The following is a 23,875-nucleotide window of genomic DNA, read 5'->3' on the forward strand; positions in this document are numbered from 1 at the left end:
TACATATCTATGTATGTGCAATATCCATGTGTGCATTTATAAGTACACATGTGTCCATACATACTTCTGCAGGCACATGTATCCATAGGTATGTGTGTAAGTGTGTTGCACGTATATATGTATGTTCATCTACGTGTGTGTGTGTGTTGTCAAGCAACAGGCTCTCCTCCTGCGGTCCTGCTATGTTTCATGAAACACATCTCTGATGGTCCCCCAAAAGAGAATTCCATTGAGAATAAGGTCATTTTTCCAAAACCATCACATGTTCTACTCACTGCAGTGGCCTCTTCACAGGCACACCCAGGCTGTGGGCACCTATTATGAGGACATTTGAGTCACCTCTAGAACTTGGCACAGCCAACCTTCAAACTCAGGCCCAATCCTACTAGGACCACCTTAACTCTCACAACTGGAATCACTTGGCTAAATGGTGCTTGATTAAAAGGCTAAAGGATTTTTTTTTAAACTGCTTCAAACTAGCAACGACTAAGAGTTCTTGCTGTAATCCACTATACTTCACTACCATCTGGTTATTAAAGGAGCAAACATCAAATGCATTGTTTTAATTGCATTATTTTTTTATCACCAGTAAGGGAAAATACTTCCCTGGGATCATTCATAATGATTTTGACTTCATGGGCGGAAGGTCACTAAGCTGGAGTGCTGGGAATCTGATAAAGGAAATAGCACAAATCGTGGTCTACATGGAAACTAAATAGCGACTTGCTATTTGAGGTCAATGAGAGAAAAGCAAATTTACTAAAATATTTCTTTATTGCAATAAGGTCAATGTCTTTGAATTCCAGATAGCATTAATTAACAATCCAAAACAAACTTGACAAAATGTTCTCCAATTGAAATTGCAGTGGATAGAAAACTCTTTAAACTTTAAGTATTATAATAAAGGAAATATATTAAACAGGCAACATAAAGATTTTAAAAGGCGCAAGAGTTGATTTTACGCTGTATCTTCTAAATTAAAAAATTCCCAATATACTATTTTTCCCCATCTCCCTCTGGTAGCACATGGACAAGCTCAACATTCACCAGTGTTAACGTTCTTGACAAAGAGTGCATCTCTGCGAAGGTGGCAGGGCACGCAATCCCTTATTCAAGTCATATCCGTCTCCCCTGCTAACAAAAGTACAAATGTCTGAGACAAAACCTCACCACAATCACAATTAGGAACGCAGAAAGCTTAGCGGGCTTCAAGACGGGTGTCCTCACAACCTAAGTACGATCTGAAGTTGACTGTATGCTTAAGAGCTATCCGCTAAGTACTAAGAAGTACAGGAAATAACCTGGATTTAGCAAAAGAAATATTAAGCATACTGTAAATATCAAAGAATTAGTGCACATTTGCTAGTTTTATTAATAATGACTGTTTCATGCTATCTGTTCACTTTTAAATCCACAAAGCACAGCGTGCAGAGCCCAGCAGGTGCCTGCTGAACACGCCCTGAGGCCTCATTGCCAGCGGGGACGCAGCTGCAGGAATGAGGGCCTGGAATCTGTCTTCACAGGCACTCTAAGACCCAAATGGCCCAGGGACCAGACTTGGAGAAATACTGACATCCCTTTAACACACAGCAAAATGCTGTTGTTTGTGACTTCATGGCAAATTCTCAAGCTGAATGAAACAATCAGCACAGAAGGGACGTTAGCTAAGGGCACCAGCCATTCTGCAATGGCATCTTCTTCTTAAAAGTGGAATCATACACATCATGACATGTTAAAATTTTAAAATCAATTTTGAATTCATCGAAGGCACCTGTAAAAATACTTGCTGGTGTGAGAGAAGTGAACAAATTCAATTTATACAAAATAGTACAGAGAGGAAAGAACCCGGCAGTGATTGAGTTTTCCACAAAGCAAACACTTCTGTTCAGAATTGAGCTACCTCAAGTTATTGATTTTGAAGAAAAACAACCCCAACTTCAAGTGATCAGCATGCTGTGCGATGCTGGACTGACTGCTTTCCGAGCTAATTCAGCGGCTGTGGAAGGAAGCCTCCTGCACACACCAGCTCCTTGACAGTCTTCGCCACCTGTGCTAGGAGCAACCACAACGATTTTCCTCGATTGCAACCTAAAAAAGCAACCTTGCATAGATCTGGTGTTCCTCTTACGTCCAGGCACAGAGGCAGACTTTGTCACACTGGCACTGGCAGCCTTTTATCTCAAGAGGCTTTCCAACTCCACGGCCTACATCTTGAACAGTGTTCTGAAGGTATTACTTTTTAAGAGTGGAATATTAGTAAATTTGATGATGATGATGATGTCTCTGAAACGGGAATCTCCAAATGTCAGCACTCCAAAGGAAAGCCGTGGGCACAGCACTCTCCATCCTGCAAGGACTGAGGGGTGGCGAACCAGCAGCAGCACGTCTGCTTCAGGGTTCCAGGAAAAAGGCAGCCTAAAGCAGTGCGAGCAGGCTCCGGGCTCACCCAGCACTTGCTCAGGGTCTCTGTGGCTTCTAGGCGGTGAGTCCCATCTGGAAATGACATCTGGAAGAGCTCGTCAGCAATAGCTTACAAAACAGCACAGTTCTGGAGTCTGCCCCACTCCCCTAAAACACAAGCACTTTGGAGTATTCTCAAGTCAGAATAGTTGACATTAGCGACCACAAAGAATCGGATGTTTTTAAAAATGTCATTCACAGATGGCTTCTATAATACTTGAAACTATGCAGAAAGATTTGTTATATATAAAAGACCCTTCCAGTCTGGTATTTCAAGGTTAAGTTTACTGAAACATGCCTGAAAACACCCTTAGTTCTGGCCTTAGGAGAATGAGAAATCACAAGCAGTTACTTTTTCAAATTTTGTCCCCAGGGAATCTACAAACTGCTGCTAGCACAGCCTTCTTGGTCTCAGCCATGAACTCCAGGTGGCAGGGAACAACGTAAACAACCTAAATGTAGTTTAGATTTTGTGAATTTAAAATATCTTCAGAAAATGCTATCTGACATGAACTATGTGTTCTATAAAGAGAAACGGTTCCTTAAAATACAAATACAAAATTCTTATAATATTGAACTGACATCAACATAATGAAGATATTCAACAATATGGGTAACAATGAAATGAATCCATAACCAGGCCAAATTTCCATTAAAAACCATTTTTACAGGACATGTGACTTTTCAGGCAAAAAGCAGCTCTTAGCATCCCCTAACCATTTCTTTTAAAAATGAAATGAAATGTACCACTGATCATCAGAGGAAAGAACAATGTCAAACAGCACCCTGAAGTCTGTTACCAGACCCTAACAGCTCTCCGCATTTTCCTGGCTATTTTTCAGTGAGCTGTATGAAGAGTAAAGGAATACAGGACCAGGACTCAGGCAATCCCAATTCTTTTGGGTTACAAAACAAACAAGATGAGGCCTTCTTCGTGAGCCCTGCATCTTGGGAGGAGGGAGGCGGGGGGCAGCCGTGTGGACAGTGCGCACAGGAACCTCCCACGGCGGAGGTAGGCGAGGGGGTGCTGTGCCCACGCAGCAGCGGGTCCTTTGTGGGGAGTTCCCCCTCCCTGCAGAAGTCAGTCCAGGGGCCACATTCCACCGACCAGCAGGTCACTGAAATATCAGCAAATGTATGTGCCTATCAACAAATCTGCATGTGGTTCTTTGTTTTAAGGTTTATTTTCACTGCAAACCAATGTTTAAACAGATATTTTATACAAAATTTAATAATTTAGGCTATGAAGCAATTTAAATACTTAAAATTCCCTAAAAGTCAGTGTTTTGTCCATACGTACAGGAGGTACATACACGAACACGATGGTCAAAAGAACTTTTTAGCAGCTGCTTCTTGCTGACTCCTAAGGAGAAACAGAAACAAAACAAAAACAGAACTGAAAGACATTCTGCACATCTAGCTTTGGAAAGCAATGAGATTGTTTAAAAGCAGCGATGCCCGCAATGCTGTCGATCAAGCATATCTTCTATATGTGTACTTCCACAGGAAGTAGAAATACTGGAAAGAGTATTTGCCATCTAGAAACCGCTGCTTAGAGGCAGCGAAATCTATATCACAGGAAGATGGTTCTGTCGAGTATTCCAAAATTAAATTGACTTGGAAAAATGTTAGCTTCACTGTTATTAAGAGGCTTACCTATACATGATATATCCAATGAATAACACCGTCTGAATCACTACGAATACAACGAAGTGGATCGTAGATAAACATGATGGAAACGGTGGTAGTTCTGGGCATTTTGATTTTTCATTTGATGGCTATAAGGCAAAAGAATTTTCTGTAATTACTAGGCAACCTAGTGATTTGGAAAAAGAAATAAATGTGAAATCTTTACCAACTCAGTATACTACTAATGAGACATTTTCATTATTTGGTCCTCAAAATATCTTCTATCCCCTTAGTTTTTTTTTGTTAAACTAACTTGAAAGACAGAATGAAAGGAGAGAGGGATATGAATTCTACCCGATGCCTAGAAGAGCTGGGCTGGGCCAGGCCAGGAGCTCCATCTAGGGCTATCAGGTGGGCATCCGGAACCCGAGTACCTACTTGGCCCACTCTCCATCACCTTCCCAGACCCCATCCTTCATTGCCTTCCCGTGTTCGTTAGCAGCAAGACGGAATGGAAGGCAGAACTGGACCCCAAGGCACTCTGACACAGGAGGCAGGTTACTCTACTACAATACCCACACCTAAAAATTTTTTTAAATCTTTCTTTAAAAAAGTTTTTTTGGTTAATATACAAAAACTTATTTAAAAAAAGAGTGGTTGACACTGGAAGGTTTCCAGGAGTATTCCTTCTATTTTAAGAAGGCAGTTAAGTACTAGGAGCAAAGACTTCATTCGAAAGTTAACAGAATGGTTTCTAAGATGATTCATTCTCCATATAGTTACATGTATGAACAAAGGTCGCCATTACACACACAAACCATCCAGAGCATCACAGGCTACTGTTAGGGAAAAATTACCTCAACCAGAACTAAAGGAATAGGTAACAGTGCTTTGAATGAGAAGTCATGATCAACAAGAAAATTAGTTTTATCTAGAAAAAATATCTATCTATCTATCTATCTATGGCACATACACAGAAATAGGGTAAGGAAAGGTAGTTTCCAAAAACACAGAGCAGACAGATCAGAAATCCAAGACACAAGTCTTTCCCTCTTGTACAACTCACTAGCTAGTAACCTTAGGAAAGGTTTAATCTAATGTTGTTACTAACATATTCACTTAAAATATTTCCTAAAGGCTATCATATGTGTGTATATATACATATATATATACACATACACACATACATGAAAGCCTTTAAGAAGATAAATTCTACATAAATATAAGGGATTAGAACTATTTTTGGTAAACCAGGCAATATGGGTCAACCATATGCCAAACAGTTCTTACGGAAGACAGCAGAGCCACAAACCAATCCAGTTCAATCCAAACCTATAAAACCCAGTGCAAAGCAAATGAAACCAAAAAATACAGTAAGAAATGAGCAGATCAAAACCTTGGTGGGGTGGGGGAGAAGATATCAAATACACTTTAATCAATGTGTGAAATCAGAAAATATTTTCTCTGAATGATAATGAAAACCCGACATATAAAAATTCACGGCTTGGGAGGTCTGAGTCCCGGGCCACACTTCTGCATATGCGGGGTTACCTGCTGTGGGAACTGTTCAATCAGAAAGACTGGGGAACCAGGACACAGGGAAAGCACGGAAGAAAATACTTTCAGTACAAGACAGTAGGAGCTGGCTTCCTAAGGAGACCACAACCAGGGGAAGAGGAGGCCAAGTCACCATGTTGCGCTGCACCAGGCTGTCTATGTCCCTCTTGACCATGTGCAGGTGCTCCTTGATGTCCGTGAAGTGCTGCGTGCTCTCGTAGACGCTGCCCGCGGAGCCGGGGTGCTGCAGCCCGCTCACCAGCCTCACCGCTTCACTCATGGAATTCCTGCAACAGAGACTCCCTTTACCTCGGGGAATCACTGGGAAGACGAGCTTTTTCAAGTCACGGGCTTCAAACAGCTATAACCTTTTGAGCTTAATATACATGTATTAGATCTTTTTTTAAAAAAAAATCTGTTTCTGTGTTTTAAAAAAAATTAATGTCTTCTAAATTGGAAAATCACTTGCAGATCTTCTTAAAAACTAGCTACAAAATATTACAAGTGTGTTCTGTATCAATATCGTGTGTTGATTAAAATTCCTTTAATGGCATACACATCAAAAAATATTCATATGAGCTTAAGCGTCTCCATTAAAACCCAAATTAAGGATTACATTTTAATACACTTAAAATACTGATTAAGCCTAAAGCTTCCCAGAACATACAACTTCCTCAGGCATCTGAATTTAAGAATATTATTTCTCAGAAGCCTGAACTTATTTGCATATAAATGTCTTTTTAATACACAAAGATTGTCACCTAATGAGCTGCTATTCAATCATTCATCCATTTGCCTACTGGCTGTGCCAACATTGATTTGGTTCATGCTATAAACCTGGACATTTTTAAGGATATAAACCGTGAGAAGGAAATCTGATTGCATCCCGCTGAGGCTCCTAGCCTAGTCAGAGGAATGACACCAACAACCAGAGCCCTGGCAGAGGTGCTTCACCTAGACGGGCACCCAGCCGGCCGGGTAGAGCTGTGGTCAGGCAGTAAGGTTTAGTTTAGGGATCGGGCCAGATGAAAAGAGGACAAGACTGAACCCTAAAGAAAAACACCTTTCCAGAGATGACTGAAGCTGAAGAATGCTGAGGGCATGACCTGCTGGAAGCCTTGAGAAGCTTCTGGATGGAGAAGAGCAAGCAGGTGCTCCAGCAGGAGGACTGGAAGGGGCTCATTTCGGTACCAGTGACTGCAGAGAAGAGTTCAGTGATCTGATGTCAAACTACGGGACTCTGAAAATGCAGACAGGTCCTATGCCTAACTCTTGAAACTCAGCAAAAATGGAAAGGAAAAAGAGAAAGTGACAGTGAAGGGCAGGAAAGCAGTGTAGTTCAAGATTTGCACTGATCTGATTAGACATAAACTACAGAAGAGCAAGTCCTTTAAAAATGGGAGAAAATGATCCTAAGGGCTAGATAAAGGTAGAAGATGAAACAGAACTAGTAAAGCAGGGTTCAGGGCTCACAGAAAGGGGAGGATCCAGGGTTAAAAACCTGTCCTGGATTATGAGATCGGTGCTGTGGTGTAGCAGGCTGAGCTTCTCCCTTGGCACCAGCATCCCATATGGGCGCCATGTTGAGTCCCAGCTGCTCCACTTCTGACCCTGCTCCCTGCTTACAACCTGGGAAAGCAGTGGAGGACGGCTCAAGCCCTTGGGCCCCTGCCACCCATGTGGGAGACCAGGAAGAGGCTTCTGCTGGCACCTGATCAGTCAGTTCCATCCACTGCAGCTAGACGGGGAGTGAACCAGCAAACACAAGACAGATCTCTCTCTCCTTCTCTCTGTAACTCCGCCTTTCAAATGAAAATAATCTTAAAAATATATATATATTTCCCCTGGATTAATACTCCTCTGCAGCAAGATGAAAGCTTATAGTTCAGTGTGGATGGAGCCCAGTATGTGGAGGGAAATAAGAGTGGAGGCAGCAAGGACAGCCATCATGAAGAGCAGAGGTGGTGGCCAGGGCCCATGCAGGGCAGGAGGCTGGAGAGTACATGAATGAGACAGTGTGAGCAGGGATGGATAAAAAGCTAATCAAGAATGAGCAATGGCTCAACTGGCTAGTCCCCTTCAAGCAGTGGGATCCCATATGGGTGCCAGTTTGTGTCCCAGCTGCTCCTCTTTCCATCCAGCTCCCTGCTTGTGGCCTGGGAAAGCAGTGGAATGGCCCAACACCTTAAGATCCTGCGCCTGCATGACCCAGAACAAGCTCCTGGCTTCAGATTAGCTCAGCTCTGACCACTGCGACCACTTAGAAGCAAACCAGCAGATGGAAGATCTTTGTCATCTTTGTAAATTTTCCTTTCCAATTAAAAATAAATAAATCTTAAAAAATATCAGGAATGAATAAGTACTGTTATGGGGGATAGGCTGAAGAAGCAGAATAGAGTCCCAGAGGAAAATATTAACACACGCACGTGGTAATGCCCAGCAGGATATCTAGAATGCAACAGTACACAATAAAATGGGTGAGGTGAACAGGAAACGACACATGTTGCTCAATCATGGAAAAGAGCATTAATATTCTGAATTCAACATTTTAAAAATGTTATAATGGTCAAATGACATCAGCCATCATACCTGAGGGTACTTCAAAAGACTGCACGGAAAAAACAATAAAAACACAGCTTTATTTTAGTGCAAAAATATTTAGAACTGAGGCAGTTTTTGGTCATCTATATTAATTTTCCATGAACTTTTTAAGTACCCCCATTCAAACACCAAAGAGAAAAAATTTTTCCTAACTCTGCTGAAAGACCCAGAAGCAATGACAATCCCGGAGTAATATGTACTTAATACGTGACAAAAAGTTTCTTTTCCTTATAGCTTAACATCATTCAGGGCCCCTTTCTTCATTCTGTAAGCTGGTGGTTATACTGTATACTTTTTGAAGCTTGCTTTCTGCTAAAATAAATAAATAAATAAAATGTTCAAGGTACGTATTTGGCCTATGGGTTCCGGCATTGATGCCTGGATTCAATTTCTGGTCTCACTCCCAGCCCCAGCTTCCTGTGAGCGCAGCTGCAGGAGGCAGCGGTGATGGCTCCAGTGCGGCATCCCACATGGCAGACTGGAACTGACATCCCAGCTCCCAGGGATGGCCTCAGCCACCGCAGCAACTCTGTCCCTCTCTCTGACTCCCTGAAACTTTTTTGAAAATGTATTTGTTAAAGAAAAAGAATTAGCCTAATATGAAAATCCTCAGATATAAAACATTTTCCCCATAAACGGCTAACATTTCTTATCACTTTGCATCTTTTCTGAAGTTTAATCCTGAAGAAAAAGTCCTAGAGGATTAAGCCAAAAATCTTGAGTTCAGTTTTTATATTAACTTACTGTTTTTACAGCATTTGTTCCCAGTAAGCGGAAGAGGTAAGCCTTGCTAACTACCCACAGGAAGTACTTTCACGGATAATTCAACTGTCTGGCTAGGATGCCTAACCACGGCTAAATGTCAAGATTGCTAGTACTGCTGTTCAGTGACACAAATAAAGCATGGCAGTACCCAGACTACGCTAGCCTCATGGGAGAAAGGAAATCTAAGGAAGCACCCACGTACCAAAGACAAAGCAGTCAGCACCACGGCACGGGAGAGCGCACAGGGAGCGTGTGAATGGGTAACGCAGCAGTTGGGAGAGTGATACTTCTGTGATTACATAGTTTAAGGCTCTGGTTCTTATCACCAGCATATTCTCATCCTTCTGTATTAGTCACTTTTTCGCTGCTTTATCTAAAAAATCTGAGAGAAGCCACTTAGGAAGTAGAAGGTTTATTCTGGCTCACGTCCCAGGAGCAGGCATGACGAGGCGATGGAGAAACAGGAGGAGCCAGGAAGCAGGGAGCAGCTGCGTCGGACTCCCCTCAGTCAGTCCCCTCTCCTGAGAACTACATTCCAACAGCATGCCCGGGTGAGCCCAAGACCTGGCGCGGGCCACCTGCTGTCCGCTGTAACACTATCGTGCCTGGACCAGAGGCCACAACTCCTCAACCAATACACAGCTTTATGACTGAACTGGGCGGCCAAATCCTGCTCAATCCATAGAACCCTTTCTATTTCAATGCACAGGCAATTAAAATCAACCAGAACACAGGAGGAATATAGACACTTATACAAACCTAGTGATTATACATGAGTAAAATTAATCACAGTGAAGAGAGGTAAACCAAGTACCAAGCAGGAAAGTAACAGCTGGGCTAGACACTCTCAGGGCTGGAGACAGAGGACGTTCACACAAACCCATCAGTAAATGTGTTTCTACACAGACACACACTAACAATTTGAAATCACTTTTTAAATGTACTTATCATGTACATACTAAAATTCAATAATACATTACAAATAGCTTTCTGTTGCTGAAGAAAGAATCCTCAAATGGGCAGAGAAGCTGAAAATCTGCTCTCAACAGTTGAGCCCAGAGGGATCCAGAGTGGCTCACGGCGAACACAAAAGCAGACTGATGGGTACAGATGCACAGACGTGAGCACAGCTATGATTCGGTACAGCACCTTCATCCCCTGGCTGACACTCAGACTCGGAGCAATGGACCGCCCATGTGATGGGCACACACGGCGCACGCAGTGCCTAGATCCTGGTTTTCAAATACCCTTACTAGGACTTGTTGCAGAAGCAGCTGATTCCAGAGTTGGGGCATACAAAACAAGATGAGCAAGGCATGGCACTGCTCTAGAAAGTAGAATACAGGATCATGTGCATATCTTAAAAGAGTTAAAAATGGGAACAGCTTGAAAGAACACAGCAGCTGACTGGAAGGATCTTAGAATTACCACATGCATTCACACCTAATTCCTTCAAAATGGTTCCAACTTACCACAAAGAAGAACTGGCATCCAATCTGACTGCATCGCGTTCCCATGAAGCATCCCACAGATGCTTCTTCCCTCACCCCAGTGGGTTCCACACAATTATTAGCATTACCCCATTTTTAAATATTTTATAAATACAAGAACATGCTTGTCAAGCAATTATTACAAATCCCTTATTTTCTTAAAAGATGTAACAGCATTTTTGTTCTTTTGTAACTTATGACACTTTAAATTTTAGACAATGTTTCTAATCTTCAAAATTCCTATATTTACTCCCGTTTATAAAATGAATCTAGACGTGACTCTTCCCTTCATGCAGGAACCTTAAAGCAATTCCGTGCCTGCACACCTTGATGGGTCACAAGTTGAGGATAAGCAAGCACCCTGCCACTCCTCCTACATACTCACTTCACTTCGTTCACTTGTCTCAGAATCTCCTGCTGGGCGTTCACAACACTGTCCACTTCTTGTTGCTTGATCTGAAAGAAGGAAAGCAGACCAGCCAACTCAGTCACTGGCATCATACAGGGGCACAGGGCGCAGCGGCCCTGTTCTCCTCCCTCCTCTCTGCTCCCCTCCCACCACTGCCCAGTGCGGGCTGGCAGCGTACCTGCCCATGCTGTCCCGGGACCCCGACTCCTCTCTTGGAGATCTCTTCTGTCAGTGAAGAGACATATCTCCTTTGTTCATCCAGAATCATGTCTAACTGGCGGTTCAGCTGCTTGATTTCCAGATGGATCCGATTCTGTCCTTCAAAGATTTGTCTTAGCTCACGATCTCCTACACTCTCAAATACATCATCCGCTGAGAAAGAAATTACAAATTGAAATTAGAATCACTTACATACATGTGGCTTTCAAAGTGTGATGAGTGACCCCCATTTACCGCTTCATGAAGGATCATAAAGGTGGGAGCACAGCCCTGGACCCCACGCTCGTCTCTTAGGACGGCTCTGACACCATCACCTGGTGTGGACAGCGCACATGGCACTGCAAACGCCAGCTCTCACTACTCTCAGTACTTGAACACGCTCAGTTAACAGTCTGAAGCATTAACAGGAATCAAAACAAGGCCGAGCAAGCATTTAGATCAATGCCACGGACTCTCCCATAGTTGCTTGAACAATTTTTTCTGCTTTGTAGTGTAACTTTGCAGCACTTAATGTCTGTGTGGCTTTGTACTTCCTGTTTTTCACACTCAAAACTTCAGTGTTAAATACTTGTATACCAAGTGTCACAGTCACCTTCCCTTTATGTACATGTAACAACATACAATTTTGGTGTTTAATAACGCTCATTGCTTTCTTCTATAAAATTCTAACAAAAATATGACCAGTGACCAAAGCATTAACATAATATGATCATCTCTAACAGATGAGCTTTATATAAATTAGATTTGAAATAACTTTTTTTATATAGACTATGTGATTTTATTTATATGGCTAGGCAGCATTAATCAATGGTGATAGAAATCAAAATATCTATGGGCTCTACGGAGAATGCTAACTTGAAGGGGGCATGAGGAACCTGGGGTGATACAAGCATTCTGTATACTAATGGAATAGTTTAACGGGCACACACAATTGTCAACATTAGGCAAACTATATTATTCAAAGTTACTACAATCAGCTGCACGGTATATTTCCAAATCATGTGATGATGTTTAAAACAAATTCAAGAAAAGAATGCATATTAAGTCTGAATGAGACAGTTGATCATTTAAAGAAATGCATGCTACATAATGTTCAAATGCCAGAGATGGGTTTGTTAGGAATGCCTCAATCATTTATGTTGGTGGGGAATAAACCAGAATAAAAGAGAGCAGATAATTAAAGTCACTCTATATGGCTCTAACATGTTTTATTTTGACATCACTATACTCAAGGTCTTAAATTACACTGGCTTAGACTATTTTAATCTTAATATTTTTCAAGTATTGTCCCTATGATAAGGTCATTCTATACCAGTAAAATAAAAGACAAAACATCTTCATTAATGAATATTGTTCCTTAACTCCTAATAATACATAAAATGGCAAACAACATCCCTGTCCTCACGGCCTTCCCGTTCAGTGCTTCACTGTCCATTCTCGTGCAACCGCGGTCTAGTGGACTAACCACATTCTCACTCATATAAATGCCATCTCCAGACCCTTACAGACTGAAGACCCGCTCCTAAGTTGCTTACACAAGTTACTTGGAAAATGCCAGTTCAGAAAATAGGCCAAGACAAACACAAACCCACAGCCACAGCCCCCACCACGTCAGCTCCTCTGCCACTCACCAGGTTGTCCCTGGAGGTCGGGGTGGTCCTTCTGAAATTCCTCTTTCTTTTTATCCAATTCCTGTTGGAAGTGTTCAAACTCTTCCTGGTACTTTTCTTTTTCTTTGTCCAAAATGTCTCTATCTGGGGTAGGCTTTTAAAAAAATTTTTCCATTTAAGAACAGATCATGAAAAAGATCAGAAAACCAGCAAGATACGTCAACGTATGCTCTACTTCTCATATTAACTATGCTACCACTAGCTGGGAGATTAACAGAAAAATGTTATTCCTTACATATAATCATGGTGAATTTATTCATGTTACTCCTAACCACAAAGGAACAGTCAATGCCACCATATGCTGGACACCCACTGAGGGGCATGCGCCGACTAACTTCTTCCTCACAATGTCAGAACGCAGCCAGCACAAATGCCTATTTTACCGCGAAGACACGGGTGCCACAGAGGCCGGGTGACCTCACAGGCGGCCACAGGCAGGAGCCCGGCCTACCCCAGCTCCACCGTCCCTGTGCCCCATGTGCAGCACGGGCCAACCCCACTGACCACTGAAACAACCGTGTCTCCTTACTGGCTCTTTCCCAGGCTCCGTCAACTGGAAGGTCAGAAAAGAAAGGACATCATGGTCATCTACAAATCCGAAAGAAAAAAAGCAGGGAATTAAAACTCACGGACAGACAGTCTCCTTAGCTATGAACTCACCTTAAAAAACAACAACACAATACCCTGGCACCAAGATCGCCCCGTACTGTCTCACCAATGTCCCCACCGAATAAAGCCAAGCTCTCTTCTCCAGTTATCCCCTCTACCTTTCTTGTGCTGGACTTTTCTTAGAGCACATATTACTTTTTGCCTTAGCTCCACATCTGGTTCACATGGAAGATAACACTAATTTTATCTAAAACTCACAAGAAGTTCAACTGCTCTCAAGTGTTCAAGTGGAGAACAGGAACTGTGCAGCTCAGCTTCCTCACGCTGAACTCAACACTTACTGACTGCTCACCACAAAGCAAGAGAATTAATTTCAGTGTGCAGCAATCTTTATGCTCTCCACCCCTTTGACTGAGATTTAGAAACGTAGACAGGTTCACTGAGAACACTGGCAACCCCGCAGTGCTGAGGAGAAGCTGTGCGGTGGTGGAGAGTCAGAGAGTCAAAGCCCTTCCTTGGCTGATGCTGCTCGCTACACGATCTTCAGAAAACTCCTTTGGTCTGAAATTTGGCAAATCCACCTAAAAATAGGAAAAACATAACCCCTCCTTGTTCTCTCCTTGGGTTGCAAAGAATAACCCGTACATTCAAAAATATTTAAAACTATAGTGTACCATATAATATAAACCCAAAAAGTAATAACATCAAATGATAATTTATCAACTATGTGGAAAAAAAGGTAGCTAAAATTTTTAAATTTAGTCCCCAAATAACATTTTGTCAGGTGGCCAAATTCATTATGCATGTCAAGTGACACCTCTCACATATCTAAAAGGCCTGGCAATTAACCTTCTATAGCCTTGACTTTAAATGTGTCTCTTCCTGTAAAATGGTGCCCAAACTGATGCTGGAATTCACACATTTGTATTAACCACCCCTGCCTACATATAGCTACATGCTTGTGTGAATCATAGCTAACTATGGGATGGTCCCAACTGGCACATATCCCCAAGACACAATATTTCCAATAAACGTCAATTCACAAACATTTAATACCGAAAGCTAACGAGAGTCACCTGCAAGGCCTCCAGTTGCTGCAGATATTCCGAAATACCCTTGTGAGGGGATGATCATATTATCCACTCTAGCGCAAAATTCATAATCATTTTTGTCTGGTGTAAAGCCATTATTGATCATGACCTAGAAAGACATAATGCAGCTATAGATTTTATACAGACACTGTTAAGGGAATCTCAACTAAGTCAAGTTTATGACAAAGACTACCCAATCCTGCCTCTTTCCATTATTATAACGAGTAATCCTAAATAACCTCATTTACTTGGTATCACGACACAACATTATGCTTATCACTTCATGTTTTTGGCTCTACTTGTGTCAAAGACTTAAAAAGAGAAACACTTGGGAAGTTTCCAAAACAATTTCTCTAAAATGAAATACGGTTCAAGCTTTCTTGAGAAGACCCAGGTCATCCTGTTCCTGCTCCTGAAATGGGCCATTCGGAAGAGGCCAGGCCTGTGCTAAAACCCATGACAGAACCGAAACCAACGGACTAAACTGCAGTGTTAGCCACAGCAGCTTGAAGATTACCAAGACTGCTTCAACAAGCAGTAGGTTCCTCTTTATTAACTTAGGAGGGTAATTGGAATGCCAAAGAAAACCCAAGAAAAGTGACAAGTCGTACTGGTAAAAAAAACAGAGGGTAACTGAAAAACCCAAAAAGACATGTAAGTTTCTACTTTGCAGAACATATATATCAAAGAATTCTAGAAAGCATATTAATCCACTAGAAACTCTTCTTAATCCAGTCAAGAAAGGGTGTAGTTTCAACACCCTTCTGACAAGCAATCAGGGGAGTCACTAGGACACTGAGTGCATACAACGGGGTGGGCCCCTTTTATCCTGACCTCCAGAGTAGACCTCCACCAGGGACAGTTAAGTCACATGGGCAAAATGCTGTCCAAATGCTCAGCAAAGAAAGGTGTGCCTTTCAGAAGGGTTCAACTCTATGAACTGTGAGATGGAAACATGCAAACTAACAACTGGTTACAAAGCACTAGTTTTCAATATCACGTCATTTTGTTAACTAATATTAGTAGTGGTTTCCTCTGATTAGTAATTTCGCAATTTCGGTTTACATCATTTACAACAGGTCATCTAACCAGTCTTTCAAACCGGAATCAATACCTGGTAACACAACTGCCTCTGAATGTGAAAAAAGTAAGTGAATCGTGGTCTAAGTCCAACATTAGCAACCTGCAACTGCTCTGTGGTTGCTCCTGGTGTCCGACCACTCATCAAGACTCCGCTCATCAAACTGACTTTTTTTTTCACCGAAAAAGGTATAATATATTCATTGCACAAAGAATGAGCAGGCATGTCAGGAATTTAACTGAAGCCTGGCTAAAATACACTCATGGCTTAATGCCAGAGCACGTTATAACATCGCCAGTGACCCCTTATTCTTCCTACAGCTTCCATCCCCTGTTCCTGACTACATTGTGGTATTTAAACGCTCTGGCTTTGCCCTGTTTCTCCAACAGCACTTCCTGCTTTCAACCTCTCCTTACTCTACCTTTCTCAAAGACGTGGAAACAACTGGAACCAGCTGAGGGCACAAATAATAATTTAATAAACATTCAAGTACCTGAGCCACGTGCAACATTACAAACTATGAACAAGCAAGATTATCCTGGGAAGTTAACAAAAACATTAATAGGAAAAGTCATAAAAATATATAGCTAAGCTGAAATTCAAAAGTACATATATTAACAGCTTTAAAAAAAGCATTAGCAAGAGGCTGGCTTTAAAGCCCAACTGCCATTCCATATTAGATGTCAAATCAAGTCCCAGCTACCCCAACGTCCTGCTTGGGCCTTGGCCACTCAGGTGGATGGCCGGGACGGAGTTCCTAGCTCATGTCTTTGTTCAGCTTGGCCCCGACCTGGCTACTGTGACTATTTGGGGAGGGAATCAGTGGATGGAAGATGCCTCTCTCTCTGTCCCTCCTTCTCTCTCTGTAATTGCCTTTCAAATAAAAATTTAAAAAGTAAATCTAAAAAAATACATGTGTAATTTTAGCTGTTAATGCCAGTTGAACACAGGCATGCACATGCCTCTAAACTCAATTTACCTACAGCTGAACTCATCACCGATCCTCGGATATCCCATCTCTCTCCCAAACACGAACAAATGTGCTACTTTTCCGCTGGTCAGCGGCACCGGTCACTGGTTCACTGGGCCAGAAATCCAGGAACCACCCCTGACTACATTGTGTTCACCTTCCAATCTCAAGCAAACCCACACTGAGTCCAACAGCTCCCACCTCCTAACCATCGCCTGCACCTTCCCTGTGCCACCACCTTCGCAAGAACACAGGCAGGCTCTTGTCGGTAGACAAAACTGGATTAAAATCCATCCTGTTATTTACCATGACACTGTCCAAGGTACATGGACATATTAACATCCTGTGTACAAAATGGGGAGGTAACCCCACAGGACAGCCTATGAGTATGAATCGAGAAACATCAAAATGCAGAAATCTGTATTATTTTGACTCTCCACTTTTCATAAATACACACCATCAAGAAAATGCGCAGGTCTAAATTATCTTTCCAAAATGAAAATCTGGTAAGTGTACTTCCTGCCTAAATTTCTTTCAACTTTTAAGAAGTCATTACAGGTGAAGTGCATAAGCCACACAACACCTGTCACTGCCCACTTTCCCAACTGCCTTCCCACTGACTCCTGCTAACTTCCAGCCACACAAACCACTTGCCTTTCCCAACAGCTCAGCTCTTCGAAGGGTGCGTGTCTGCTTTCTGAGACTAGCGCACACACAGATTCCTCCTCTGCTCGGAACTGCCCGCTCCTGCCTGATGAAGCAGTCCGAGCTGAGAAATCATTCCTGACTTTCCCGTGTCTAATCGTGGCAGTTTCTAAGACACAGCGGGACACTGCACGTTGTGGCCTGTTACTCCGGTTGGCACCCTGAAGGCCTGGAGACACAGAAAACATGTGCCATACTCTAAGGTAGTGACTACACAGGTACTGCCTGCCCGAGTAGAAGCCCACTGCCAAGGTCTGACAAAGGTCACCACTTACGTGGAGCTCTGAGGTCACATTTTTTTCTCTTACAATGCAGACAGATACTACAACAACTTCCAAAGGTAGGTGTGCTGCATTTCTCTCAGAATTTGCAGTGAAAAGTCATATGAGAATCTGCTCATTGACGATGACTACACTCCCGTTACTTACTATCAGCGTTTTCTGGTAATACACAATCTTTGCCTGCACGGGATAGGGCTTATTCCGAAAGTCTCTCTGGCAACTCGCTAAAGCTTGATCGGCACCATCTCTGCAACAGACAGGAAGACAAGAAACTTACAAAGCTTCTCCATATCTACAACTTTAGGAAGGTTGAAATAATACAAAGTTAGGACAAAGTTTGGGCTATTTCAAGTTTATTCACCCTAAGTACACTAAACACTTTCAAGATTTGTAACACACTTAAATCTTTAAATAAAGCAATATTAAACTTGAATAAGGTGGCATAAGCCACTTATTTATCAGTTTGGTCAAAATTCAACCTTATTTTTCAAACATCTTTTTCTAACAAAGATGAAAATGCATGACTAATGACATCATTAAGAGCTGAAATATTCTACAAACTTCCCAAAAATCTATAATAATTGTAGGTAGAATAAAAACATTCTATTTTTGAAATCTGAGGTGGCCTACAAAAAGAATTTCAAAACAGAACTAAACTAGATTAACATCTTTCCACCAAGTTACAAAATATTCTCAAGGACATATCATTTCCTTTGGAAAGTGTTCATATTTGAAACAAAGTATTTCATAAAGTTTCCAAAGGGAAGCTGAGATTAGGATACTGTAAAAATCATATACTTACTTTTGATGGTCATACTGGATTTTTCCATTGTTGCCTATAATTACTATAGTAGGATTATTTTTCTAAAAATAAAAAAAACATTTAAATTCTTAAGGATTTCTAGCTCAATCTTGATGTGCTATATGATCTCTCACATACTTAAAAATTCTAAACTTGAAATTTTAATTTTTTTTCATAGAACTTGAAATTTTAAAATAATACGGTGGCATTTAAGGAGCTACTAAAATTATCCTTTAAATTGCAAATCATCTCTGAAAATCTGCAAACAATCAACCCACAGGAATGTCATCAGTCATAAGGTAACTAGGTAGCCAAATCACATTTACAGTGTGTAAGAACATTTTATTCTGAATTATTTTAGGAGAGATTGTGAGACAACCTGTCATGATCAAACAATGATTGGGGCTGATGCTGTGGTGTGGCACAGAAAGCTGCCATTTGCTGGGATCCAAAATGGGGGCCAGTTCAAGTCCCAGCTGCTTCACTTTCAATTCAGTAACCTGCTGATGGGCCTGGGAAAGCAGGAGGATGGCCCAAATGCTTGGGTCCCTGCAACCATGTAGGAGATCCGCAAGAAGCTCCTGGCTTCAGGCTGGCCCAGATCTGGCCGTTGGGCCATTTGGAGAGTAAGCTAGCAGACAGAAAATCTCTGTATCTCCCTTTTTAACTCTGCCTTTCAAAGAAAGAAACTTTGTTTTTAAAAAAATTGATAAACATAGGAGAAGACTATGGAAGTTAGTTATAGTCCTATACTTGGATGGACTCAAGAAAACAAACTGTCAAAGTCTTCTAAAGGCTACTGGTTTCCCTGTCAACATCTAAAGATTCCTGTGTATCCATGAAGATAATTAAGCACATGTAGCAAGAAGGTCATTGCACAAGTCTCACAGTTGGCCTATGAAAAATCATGCCCATGCAATATTAACACAATTTTTAGCTATATAAAAACTAATCATCATAATTAAAATACCGCTCAAGAACTACTGTTAAAGGAGTCAAAGCATCAAATAAGCTCTACTTCTCAGCCTAACCTTTTTGGCACATATTAAAGTGGACAATATCCATACCTTTCCATCATTGTCAAAAGAATCAAAAAATATTCCAACACCATTCCACATGTCAGCTGCTCCAAACACAGGGCCCTCCAAACCTTGGTTTTCTGTATACCAAATTGCCTGAAAACACATAAGGAAGAGTTAGGGACCAGTGTTACAGGCATTCGTATTTATAAACATTTTCTAAATTAAAAAAGTGATTGTGGGGTTGGCACTATGACACAGGAGGCAAAGCTACAGCCCGCAACACCAGTGTCCCATCCAGGCACCACTTCCAGCACTGACTGCTCCATTCCCAACCCAGCTCCTGGATAATGTACTTGGGAAAGCAGCAGTAGATTGCCCAACTCCATGGGTCCTTGTCACCCATGTGCAGAACCTGGAAAAAGCTCCTGGCTCTTGGCTGTGATCCTGCTCAGTTCTGATGGTTGGGACCATTTTGGGAAGTGAATCAGCAAAGAAATTTTTCTCTCTGTCTCTCCCTCTCTCTGCAACTGTGCCTTTCAAATAAATAAATATTATTTTTAAAAATGGAGTGATCATACTAAGCCATCTGCTCCAATCCGACCTCTTCCGGTCACTCGAAACGTCACCTCCACCTCCCAGTTCTCAAAGGCCGCTTTTGTCTTTGTCCACACTGACCCTCTTTGGCTTTTTAAAGATGGTGCTATTCGAATTTGATCTGAACTTGGAATAGCATCTAAAACAAAAACCAGACGAGAAAAACTTTACATTATAATTAGGAACAATTCAATGAAGTCACTAACAAACTGCTACTTATATCTAGAGAAATCAAATTTTAACTCAGTAACCTGTACAATAACTTTGTTAGAAAATAATTTCTTAACAGCTTCAACTTTAATAAAAGTTTAAGGATAACATTTCCTTTAGCTCCAAATGATAAAATATCTCTGCAAAACATATATATTTGTATATATATATATATATATATATATTAAAGCTGCATACAAAAGACCAAAAATTCCAGAGTTAGGATAAAGGAGAAATTTATGACTTACAAGGCAAACACTATTTGATTGTGATATTTGTTTAGCAGTATCCTTAAACATTACTATTCAGAAAAGCACTGTAACGTGCAATTATTTTACCACTTCACACAGGTCAGAGAGCTCAAACAGCGTGAAAAAGAACAGGTCACTAGGAAACAACAGACTGGCTCCTAGTCTCAGCTCAGTGGTGTGACTTTGAACAAACAGGTCTACTCTCTTCAGTTCACCATATGCTCCCCTGTGCTGTGCTTAATCACTTCTATAAATACTCCTAAAAGCTACATGCAAGACACTGTGGATACATACATTCTAGGGAGAGGCAACAACTTAATTTCCATTCAATAAACAATCCCATCGCTTCAGCAAATTCTTGGAGTAAACACTGGTTCCAACCACTGTGCTCTTCACCTTCAAGCCATCTTCAAACCCCAACTCTGCCACCTGCCAGCTGTCTGATCTTAGCCACATGGCTACATTTCCCTAAACCTCACAGGTGCCCACAGAAGTGCAGACTCTACAACAGATGTCAGCTGTTCCATTACAGGACTAGTTAGGAAAGCGCCCACCAGCTCTAACATATCTATCAAATACTACCAGAATAAGACAGCTATAATACCACTTTGCAGGTAGGAAAACTGATGGAAAGTCGGGATAGTTTGACTAGCTCAGTTGCTGCCATCACCTCTGGGGAGGAGTGGCAGTATGCCAGGAGCACTGGCCAGGGCACAAGTCCCACATCTACATTCGGCTTTCCTGACACCTGCCAGCTGTGCAGGCTTCTCCAGGAACCCTCAGCCTTTCAGAACACTCTCATTCTTCTATAAAACGGGCAATATCTGCCTTGTCTACTAGCAATCTCATCAGAGGATGAAGGTGAAAGAGCTTTAAGAGTTACACACGTCTACAAATTGTTACCATTTTTCTCCCCTTTTGGACCTAAGGATGTGCACTGATAGCACAAAATGACACTAGAGTTAGGAAAGACAAACAGCGTAGATCTGACCCTAACAGGGTCTAGGGCTGGGCTGAAGTCTCCTCCTTGTTGAGGCCAACACTGTGGCACATCAGGTTAATCCTCCATCTAGGATGTTGACATCCCATATGGGTGCTGGCTTGTGTATCACCTGCTCCACTTCCAATCCAGCTCTCTTCTCACGGCCTGGGAAAGTAGTGGGTGATGGCTCAAGTCCTGGAGACCCTATGCCAATGTAGGAAACCTGGAAAAATCTCCTGGCTCATGGTATTGAGTCAGTTCGGCTATAGCCATCGCTGCCATGTGGGGAGTGAACTAGTAGATGGAAGAGAGCTCTGTCTCTCCTTCCTTCTCTGTAAAATTTGTTCTGATAAATAAATCCTTAAAAATCTCTTCAGTTTTGAATTGTTTCAAATAATGGGTGGCAAGAAAAAAATGAAAAGCAATGATGAATAGAGTAACCAGCGAGACTGTAAGAATGGTGGTGACAAGAAAAGGAAGGGCTTCCCACAGCAATGGTTCCCAGGGTCGGCGGCACGGCCATGGCCAGCCACTCGCCTTCATCATGCGGTGCGGAACCTGCCCTTTCTGTGGCTGGCTAGACTAAGTGGGCAACTAAGTCAAGGCAACTAATCTGAGCATATGACTGTGCTTCCAAATTGGCTGATGTGCTGTGTCCATGAGTAAGAGAAGAGAGATGGAGAGAGAGAAAAAACCGGCAGGCACTGGAGATGCAGAGGCAAAAACCATGGAAAAAACCATCCCCATGGCTGAAAACCTCATCATCACCAGAAAGAGAATGAGAAAAACACTGTTTTGAGACCATGTGCACCGCGCTGTGTGTTAACAGGCCCAGCCTTACCTCTCCATGGAACGGGCGCGTAATAAACAAGTGCCGGGAGCAAATAATTGTGCTCTACTTCAAATACTTGATGACTTGGTCATTAAGTCAAATTGAAGCTTATAACCTTTAATTACACATTAATTTGAGGGAAAGGCCCTTTCCTAAAGGCAGGATTCCTACTCAGTCCTTTCTAGGGATACAACATTTTGTCTCAATCATCAGATGCTCGAAAATGATCTGTAGGTAGCTGTTATATAAGCAGTTACTTCATCACACATGAGGACTGAGCTTCCTCCTCTCCTGCTTGCTTCAGAGGGTAACAGCTGATGGTCACAGGGCAGACTCCCGGCAGGCACAGTGCCAAGGCCAATGCTTTAGTCAGCAGTGACACATCAGCATTCAAAAGTGCAGACAAGTTCTCTTCCACAAAAGTAAAGCACTCCAGCAAGCTCTCTGGCCAATCAACAAGAGTGTCAGAGAGCAGATCAGCCCTGCAGCAGAGCTCTCTCCACTTTTCAAGACCGGGCTAAAGACAGAGTTCTTTACTTCCTTCATCTTACGTTCACAATCAATATCAAAAAATATATCTCCCCTCCCCACCCAACAGAGGCGCCAGTGTGACCAGACAATTACACGAGGTGTTAATACAAGGGGAACAAGCCCCACAGACCACAGTCACCGAGAGAGGCAAGCTTAAGGTGTAATTCAAACAGCTGAAGAATTTTTTTTGACAAAGACTAAGAAATGACGACGGATGGATGCCACCTCTGTAGCCATCAGGGGACACGGGCCATTAAGCCAGAGTATTATGACCACGGCTGACACGGGAGAAGAGCAAAGCAGCGAGGAAGGAGGCAGCAGGGGCCTGTTCCCTGGAGACGTGGCGTCAGGGGGAAATGCGATGCCCACAGGCGAGTGTGAGCACGCAGAACCGTAGGAAGAAACAAGATGCCTGCAGATCAAACGCAAAGTATCCCATGAGGTCGAAGAGGCGAGAGCGGATAGAACGGGGACTAGCGTGGGACCCTCGCCGGCCACAGGGGGCTGCAGGAGGCGGGGAGGGGACCCGGGACCCCCGCCCGCAGCCCCGGCTTACTCCCAGCGTGGGTCCAGAAGGGAACGCTCCCATTGCTCTGCACCAGGTGCGGCCCCTTGAAGCTGTATTTGTACTCGAAACGGCGATGCGGCAGCTCGCCCTGGGTGCCCGCGGCGCCGGGGGCCGAGGGGTCGCCTCCCACGCCGTCGCCCTCGACGAAGCGACCGAGCCACAGCAGCAGGGCGCAGAGAAGCGGCCGGAATCCGGCCTGGCGACCCCCTCGCCTGGATCCCGCCATCTTGGATTCTGAAACGCGGAGGCCGGCGGGAGAGGGAGGGACGCGAGAGGCTGCGGATGGCCAACAGGGCGCTCGCTGATTGGCCGAGCCCGGGAGACCTGGGGGCAAGCGGCGAGCCCCGCCTCCCGGGCTCCGCTATTCGTGGAACCGCCGGGCCCAGGGCACCTGGGGGCGGGGCCTGCAGCGGGAGGGGCGGGTCCGCGCTAGAGGGGAGGGGTTTGCCGCCTGGGAGGCGGGGCCTGCCGCGGCGACCGGACCCCCGCTGTGGGCAGGGGAGGGAATTCAGGCCCTTCACCCCGACGTGACTGCGAGTGTTGGAG

The 23,875-nt window shown here is 43.0% G+C and overlaps 1 protein-coding gene across 1 annotated transcript; it reads right to left on the minus strand.

Annotated features, from left to right (window-relative positions):
- Positions 1–755: 755 nt before the first annotated feature.
- LMAN1 (lectin, mannose binding 1) lies at positions 756–23,555 on the minus strand. The gene is made up of 13 exons (XM_040985071.1): positions 23,318–23,555; positions 19,940–20,094; positions 19,407–19,514; positions 18,340–18,401; positions 17,685–17,784; positions 14,486–14,609; positions 13,330–13,388; positions 12,762–12,894; positions 11,090–11,283; positions 10,888–10,958; positions 5,780–5,933; positions 4,117–4,238; positions 756–3,823 (listed from the first exon to the last, which is right to left on the minus strand). Exons 1-13 carry the CDS (start codon positions 23,553–23,555, stop codon positions 3,787–3,789), a joined length of 1,557 nt encoding a protein of 518 aa, XP_040841005.1. The 3' UTR covers positions 756–3,786.
- Between the last annotated feature and the right edge of the window lie 320 nt (positions 23,556–23,875).

The sequence above is a fragment of the Ochotona curzoniae genome, unplaced genomic scaffold (assembly GCF_017591425.1).
Source record: "Ochotona curzoniae isolate NIBS_2020 unplaced genomic scaffold, NIBS_Ocur_1.0 contig_43, whole genome shotgun sequence".
In the NCBI taxonomy this organism is placed as follows: domain Eukaryota; kingdom Metazoa; phylum Chordata; class Mammalia; order Lagomorpha; family Ochotonidae; genus Ochotona; species Ochotona curzoniae.

What these genes read in the sequence shown, in the direction of transcription:
- LMAN1 (XM_040985071.1), bottom strand. Translation starts at nt 23,555, where the DNA reads ATGGCGGGATCCAGGCGAGGGGGTCGCCAGGCCGGATTCCGGCCGCTT. An exon ending in CTTCTGGACCCACGCTGGGA is followed by an intron (nt 20,095 to 23,317) that starts GTAAGCCGGGGC and finishes TTTTTGTTTTAG; the next exon opens with ATGCTATTCCAAGTTCAGAT. An exon ending in TCCCGGGACAGCATGGGCAG is followed by an intron (nt 10,959 to 11,089) that starts GTACGCTGCCAG and finishes TCCTTCTTTCAG; the next exon opens with ATCAAGCAACAAGAAGTGGA.